The sequence below is a fragment of the Gastrolobium bilobum genome, unplaced genomic scaffold, assembly GCF_033153095.1.
Source record: "Gastrolobium bilobum isolate Gb01-03AN ecotype WA unplaced genomic scaffold, APGP_CSIRO_Gbil_v1 utg14120, whole genome shotgun sequence".
NCBI lineage: Eukaryota > Viridiplantae > Streptophyta > Magnoliopsida > Fabales > Fabaceae > Gastrolobium > Gastrolobium bilobum.
The window spans coordinates 28,579-36,062 of record NW_026897624.1 but is presented as its reverse complement, the minus strand read 5'-3'; the positions used below and the strand labels follow the sequence as shown (position 1 = coordinate 36,062).

Genomic DNA, 7,484 nt, shown 5'->3' with positions numbered 1-7,484 from the left:
TCATGTGTCAAAGGATATGGACTTTTCTTCTTCCTCTTTCAATGCATTTGTCATCACTGCAACTTGACTCATACTTGGCCTATCGTTAGGAGAAGAACTGACGCATTTTAGTGCTACCTGCAACAAGTTCATCATCCTCTCTTCAGAAGCACCTTGTGAGATTAGGAACTTGTCAAAAACTTCCACAGTCCATTCCTCTCTAACTACTGATTTCGCCCATTTAACTAAATCGAATCCATCATTTTTAACTACTTTCCCAGTCAGCAGCTCGAGAAGCATCACACCAAAGGCATATACATCAGCTTTGAAGGTGGCTGCAGTCAAGCTTTTGTTTTTGAGGCTTTTGTTGTGAGAAATAACAGACTGGTCTTGATTTTCTGCCACCATTAGGCCATATTCGCTTATCCATGGATCCATATTCTTGTCAAACAAAATGTTACTTGATTTCAAGTTACCATGTGCTATTCCACTCTCAAGAAGCTCCTCATGCATATATGCCAAAGCCTCAGCTACTACAGCTGCAACATTTAGCCTGCTCCTCCAGTCAAAAGAGTTTCCACTTGGAGATCCTGAGGTCATTAATAGTGAAGACATATTTGGTTAGATATATTCTTTGAGGCTACATTTCAATTAAGACCCTAGTTCCACCATGTTAGAAAAATTTCTTTAGGTCTGAAGACAGAGAGATATCTCACGAAAGGAAATCAGTAAGCATCATATTGGGAAATCAGAAATCTAATTATAAGCAATGTGTTAGGCATCATCATTTAGATAGTAAGCAAATTTTAGTAGAGACTAATTACCAAACTAGCTATACTAATTTATTACTTTGTATGTCAAATGGAAGTATTGACACCCTGCTAAACACTTACCATAGAGCAACATGAAGAGACTACCATTCTGCAGATATTCATACGCCAAGAGCTTCTCTTGCTGGGAGCAATAGTATGCAACAGGTGGCATTACGCGTGGATGCTTCACTTGGGCTATCAGGTCCATCCTTCTCTTAAAATCTTGCTTTGAAATTCCCCAATCTTTGATCCTCTTGACTGCCAACACCACCCCATTGTCTAGCATAACCTTGTAGAGGCTTCCATGCTTTCCTCTCCTAATCAATTCAGCAGGAGCACTGAGCAAGTCCTCAAATTGAAATCCCCTGAGTGTTCGACTTGTAAGAACAACAAGGCCTGATGTAGTCATCCCACTTTCCAAAGATGTCAACGAATACTCGGATCTAATGGATCTTATCCCAATACCATTCTTAGATCCATTGGAATTGGATGTTTCACTAGGCTTGTCACCACTAGTTTCTTGTGCCATTTCCTTCTTCTCATCTTCCAATGCTTCTTCTTTGTTCTTGAATTTACTCACCCATTTGAAGGACAAGAAAAGCAGGACAACTAAACCAAGAATTATGTAACCTGAATATATGGGAAAGCCATGACCAAACGATTTTCTGTCTTTCTTCTCAAGTGGCTGAGAAGAAGAAGAAGATGGAGATGGAGATGGAGATGAAGAAGGTGGACATGCGTTTGAAAGTGGTTTTCCACATAAATTAAGATTACCAGAAAAGCTATCTGCATTGAATTTGCCTCCAACATCAGGAACTGGACCTTGTAAATTGTTGTTGGAGACATTAAACGCATCAAGGTTGGAGAAGTCAAAATCAGGAATTTTCCCAGTGAAGTTGTTGTTTTCAGCAAGAAAAGATATCAAACTTGAAACACAAACCATGTTAGGAAGCTGTCCCGTGAAGTAGTTGTCCGAAACATGAAGCCGCTTCAAGTTACTTAGTTCAGCAATAGAAATAGGAAGATCGCCAGAGAATTTATTCCCACTCAAAAACAAGTGAGTCAAGGACTTGCATTTTCGTATATCCTCCGGTATCAAATCATGTAAACCATTGTTCCTCAACCTAAGAACTTGAAGAGACTTCACTATGCAAAGAGAACTTGCATCAACAACACCACTTAGGCTAAACTTCTCAAGAACTATACTCTTCACGGATTTGTTGTCTGAATGGCAACTCACACCATGCCACTTATCAGTGCAGGGATCTGATATGAGGTTCCAACCCAACATGGAATCTCTTTGTCCATTCCCTGGTGCAAGTTTATCCAAGAACGTGACTAGGCCTTGCCTCACCTCTTCTTTCTCTGAATTGGCCATTAGAAAAAACAAAAAGATGACAATGAAGAATACCGAGAATGGTTTCACACCCATTTTTGCTGCAGCAGTTTTGGATTCCCCTTCCCTTGAAGTGGCTCTATATTTTGGTTTCATTATCTGTATTCTATGGTTGGTTGGATAATCAAAATAGTGAAATTAGCTGAACTCACTTAAAGACATCACATTCACATTACAATGCCAAATGGCCGATAAAACAACAATAATATTGTGTTATATTCTGAATGCAATTGACAATAAGAACCCATGGAAATGAGCCAAAGGGCAGAAAGTAACAATAGTAGCTTTAGTGGCCGGCATTTTGAAACGGTCAGTGTCACTAGCACGTCTTTCTCAATCGGCTTTGCTCCCTTCGTTAACACTTTGAGTGTGTTTTACTCTGCATTTTTTTTATTTACCATTATGAAAGGGATGGCATTGCTTGACTTGCGTGCCTGCACTGGTACATAATCGGTTCAGCATTTTCTGTGTTATTAGGTGCTGGCAACATTAAGATAATATACATTAATTTTCTTACTACTCAAAATATACATATTAATTTTGCATTGAGAATCTACTTTTACTACGACCATCATTAGATTGTTAAATACTTGTTCGATCCCAGAAGGATCAGGATTTCCAATAAGAGATTTGTATATTTCTATAGGAACTAGGTGCTCTCTCTCAAGCACTTATTGGGAAGGTACTTTAAAGAGTAGCGAATTATTAAGCACTATAATAATGACGGCATAGCCAAAGAGTGAGGTGTGTGCACACTGATAGCTAAGAGAGAGAAGGTTCAAAAGTGTGTACTTGGTTGACTTAACTCTTTGTTTATAGATGAGTTACGTGACATGAGTGGACTTATGGGCCTCTTAGGAATATTGAGGTTCTAGTTCTTAATTCATTGTTGTCGCACTAAGATTACTACCAATGTTATTAAAACGTAGAGTCTATGTAAAAACGGTAGGGGTGAGCAAAAATGTAAAATCGCAAAACGTAAACGAAATGTAAGAGTTTACTAACGTATTAAAAATAAAATATATATCCAACATATGGAGCAGGTTATATTTACAAACTTTTTTGTTTACAAACTACACTAAGTACGACCGATCATACTTTAATCATGCAGTGTACGACCGGTCATACTTAGTGTAATTTGCAAAAAAAGTTTGTAAACGGATCCTATCCCCCAACATATATAAAACCAAAACCCAGAAACATGTTTATTTTATAAGAATGTCAATTTTAATCTTTGTTTTAATTTATATAGAATGATTTTAATGTATTAATTATATAAGTTATTAAATTTAAGCTAATTAATGACTAAAAATATATATGATTTTTTTTTATTATTACGTGTTTTATATATATATATATATATATATATATATATATATATATATATATATATATATATATATATATGGAAGGATATTGTGACAACCAAGTTGTGTTACTACCAAGTGACTACCAATCAATCTTACTGTTAGATCGATTATATTGATCCAACGGTTATATTTATTTTCATCTTTGTATGGTCATGATTCCTCAAATTTAATACTTTATATTTATTTTCACCTTTGTATGGTTATGATTTCCCATATTTAATGCTTTCACTTTAAATATGAGGAATCACGACCATACAAAGATGGAAATAAATATAACCGTTGGATCAACATAATCGATCTAACGGTGAGATTGATTGGTAGTAACACAACTTGGTTGTCACAATATCCTTCCCCTATATATATATATTTGAACTATGCAAAAAAAATTCATATTATATATATTTTTATATTATTCATGGATTTATTAATTACTTAAAGCATTGATTATAATAATATACAAGCATGAGTGTGGCGGTGAGTCTCTTCCTCTTCCCTTTTATTAACACTAACGTTGCTCTCTCTCTCTCTCTCTCTCTCCCCCCTCCCCCTCCCTCCCTTCTTAACTGTGGATATAGTTTAAATGCTTTGCATCAAGAGCTGTTTAGTGCCAAAACTAAAGCGAGAGTAGAAGAGAAAAGAAAGCATAGAAACAAGTAAGAAGAAATGTCTTCATTTTTTCTTTCCGCAACTGCAACTTGAACTGCTCTTCTTCTTTTGTGTTTTGGTTTGGGTTGGAGTAACAACCAACAATGGTGAAGGTGTTGGCGATGAAGCTCTTCTTCGTCTTTGCTTCTCTTTCTCCCTTCTTCTTCTTCAAATCTAACTGTGTTTTTTTTAAAAGAAAAAGTCAACTGTTTCTACGTTTCGACACTACGTTTGAACCGTTTCGACTCAAAACTGTTTCAACTACCATTTTGACTCGATTTTGGTCATGAAAACGTAGACACAGTCCATTTTTACATTTCGACACTACGTTTTTACAACACTGATTACTACAATTAATGAATCTTTCCTTAATTTTTCTCTTAGCTGTTAGCCCTTCATGGGCCTTCTAGAATGTGGGCCTGTATCTCAGATTCATAACAATTTCCCCCTAGCCTGATAGTCTGGATGTTCGAGCTGCCGGGGTGTAATAGTTGTTTTCTCTGTGTTGATGGACTTGTCTTATTTTTTCGACAATTTTCCTCTGGGTTGAAACCCTTCTTGGCCGACTTAATTGGGTCAACGATTGCAGTTATTGTCTCCGACTGTGTCCAAAATCAACTTGCCGAGTTTCACTATTGGGAACCAATCATGTCCTTGTCTGTGTTGGGTGCTTTGGTTTGGGACTTACTAAGTGAGTTTAGACTCATCTTATAAGTCTGCAGTGCTGGCTTCTCATGCAGGTCAAACTTTTCTAACTGAGGTCCTTCTTAGAGTGAGGGGTTTTTCCTTTGACCTCTTTGTCGGAGTCTTATCCTTGCCTTTCTGGGTTGCGATACTTTTTCTAGAATCCATGTAATCTTGTTAATCTGCACTCCAGATCCTATTCTTTGGATACTTCGGCTGCGCATGATAATCATTCTGATTCCTGGCACTGTTTCTGAAAAGAATTGATTCTTTTCTATTTCTGTGCCTTAGAACAATTTTGAGAATCAAAATTACGTTTGTTAACATATTTTTTTTTTTTCCGAGAATCAGAATTACGTTTGATAACACATTTTTTTTTTTGGTATCCTTTATTTCAGTTTCAAAATTAATTGAATATAAACTTGTTCTGTTTTCAATTGGGTATCCGCTATTTCAGTTTTGAAATTAAAAATTAGTGCTGTGTGTTGTTGCCTGATTGGGTTTAGGATTTTTGGTGCAAGAGAATTGAAGAATTGTTCTTAAAATTTACTTCATTTAAATAGTCCTATCTCTCTCTGCGGTGGTGTCTATTGGGTATAAAACCAGAGGTCAAACATGATTTGATCTCATATCTGTTCTGTTTCAATTATCCTGATTAGAAACGTTGATGATAGATGGTTCTGTTCTGTTACCACGCTTCAAGAAAAGCCACAGGAATATTGAAGAGTATGTCGCGACCATAACAGAGAAAGTCAAGGTTGGAGCCCCTTCAATGTTATTCTTGTTTGAAGGAGAGAGACGTTCAACTGGGAACGCAAGAGAGAGAGAAAGGGAATGAGACGAAGAACTTCTGTGGTGAAGGGATGAGTGGTGATGATACGGTTGAAGGCCAGTGATCATTCTGTGTTGGTGTGTGAGCGGGAACGAAGTCGTGAGAGTGCGAGAGAAAATTGATTCCCGAGAACAGAAATAGAAGCAAAAAATTTTTGATTCTTTTTTTCGTTCCCCAGCACAAAAAATAAACCGGTTTATCTCGGGAACAAAAAAATAAACCGATTTTATCAAACGCAATTCCTATCCATTTTTGTTCCCGGGAATAAAAAAAAAAAAAAAAACTCATTCCGAGAAGGTTGTCATGCACACCCTTCCTAGTTCACACTGAACGACTTTCTTTTTGTGCTTCCTGATTCAAATTTTAAATCGACCTTTGAATTATTGTGTCGGGTTTCGTGAGCCGGGTATTGAAGATGCTGCTCTGGTATTCCTCCCTCAACCTTTTTGGCCGAGGTCCTGCTTGGGACTGGCCAATCTTTCTTTAAACCGCCTTGCCTAGGTTCCATTGCTTTTGTTCTTCATGCTTTCTAGCATTTATGTCTTGGTCGGCTTCACTGGACTGGGTTGCTTGGGTCGTGTTCGGTTGAAATTAGGGATGTAAATGGGCTAGGCCGGCCTACAAGAGCCTATGGCCTCGCCTATATTAGGCCAGACTTGGCCTATTACAAATAGTAAAATAGAGTAGGCCTAGGCTTTTAAAAAAATATATTTAAAAAATAGGCCATATGTTTTTTTGTAGATGTTGGGCCTATAAGCCTACATACCGGCCTATAAGATATTATTTATTTTAAATAAAATAGATAAAATTATTATTTTAATAATTTTGAATAATAAAGTAATATTATTTTAGCTATTATTTTAATTGTTGAATGTTTAATAGGCTTAAATAGGCCTAGTCCAAGGTTTTTTTTTTTAAATATAGGTCAGACCAGACTTGTAATGTAGGACCTACACAGGCTAACAGGCCAAGCCAGACACAATATTTGTTTTGCACAGGCTGGACCTATTTAAGTCAAAGTCTAGCCTAGCCTAGCCTATTTACACCCCTAGCTGAAATCTTTTGTCTTTCCTTATGATTTTTTGGCCTTTTCCGTTAATCTGAGCACTGAAATTGGTTTGTTAAGGTCTCGCCCTATGAAGGTTAATGTTCTTCGTTGTTCTATTTTGATGGATGTGTCCCCAAGTCCGACAGTAGGAGAGTTCAGGCTGTAGTGTTCTTAGTGTGTCTCGGTCATATCTTGGTCTCTTTAGTCGGGAGATCCCATGTAGCTGTCTCGTCGAGCTACGATATTTTTCCTACACCTAGGCCAAGTCTGGGTTCATCCTTTAGCTGGCGTTTGCTGGCTGTTCTTTGGCCGCCCTGCATACCTCTCTTTGCGAGTGACTTCTTATTAGTGAGATGAGGTCTGAGTTTTGTTGTCAAACCTTGATCCCATGTGCCAGGTTACTTGTAGTTTTGCTAGTGCTTCTTCTATTTCGGCTTTCTTGTCCGAGGTCTGATTATGGAGTAGCTGGTCTTTCTATAGACTACCTTATATGTGCTCTGTGCTACCCTATTTGAGCTGACCAGGGTGTTGGCCTTCTGGCTTTTCACGCTCCTTTTGCGTTCTTGTGATCTTTTTTGCTTCCTCATGCTGGACCAAATTCATGAGCCAATCTGTCGGGGTTGTCCAAGAAGATGGACTTTGACCTTCCCACGTCCCTTTCTAGTGGTTATTCCTTTAGTCATGTCCTAACTTGATTGGTGGGGAGTGTGTTGAAGGA

The 7,484-nt window shown here is 37.6% G+C and overlaps 1 protein-coding gene across 1 annotated transcript; it reads right to left on the bottom strand.

Moving 5' to 3' along the window:
• Positions 1-2,283, bottom strand: LOC133308715 (probable inactive receptor kinase At2g26730). Its single transcript, XM_061509397.1, has 2 exons — positions 873-2,283; positions 1-569 (listed from the first exon to the last, which is right to left on the bottom strand). Exons 1-2 carry the CDS (start codon positions 2,281-2,283, stop codon positions 1-3), a joined length of 1,980 nt encoding a protein of 659 aa, XP_061365381.1.
• Between the last annotated feature and the right edge of the window lie 5,201 nt (positions 2,284-7,484).

What these genes read in the sequence shown, in the direction of transcription:
- LOC133308715 (XM_061509397.1), bottom strand. Translation starts at nt 2,283, where the DNA reads ATGAAACCAAAATATAGAGCCACTTCAAGGGAAGGGGAATCCAAAACT. An exon ending in TCTCTTCATGTTGCTCTATG is followed by an intron (nt 570 to 872) that starts GTAAGTGTTTAG and finishes TAATGACCTCAG; the next exon opens with GATCTCCAAGTGGAAACTCT.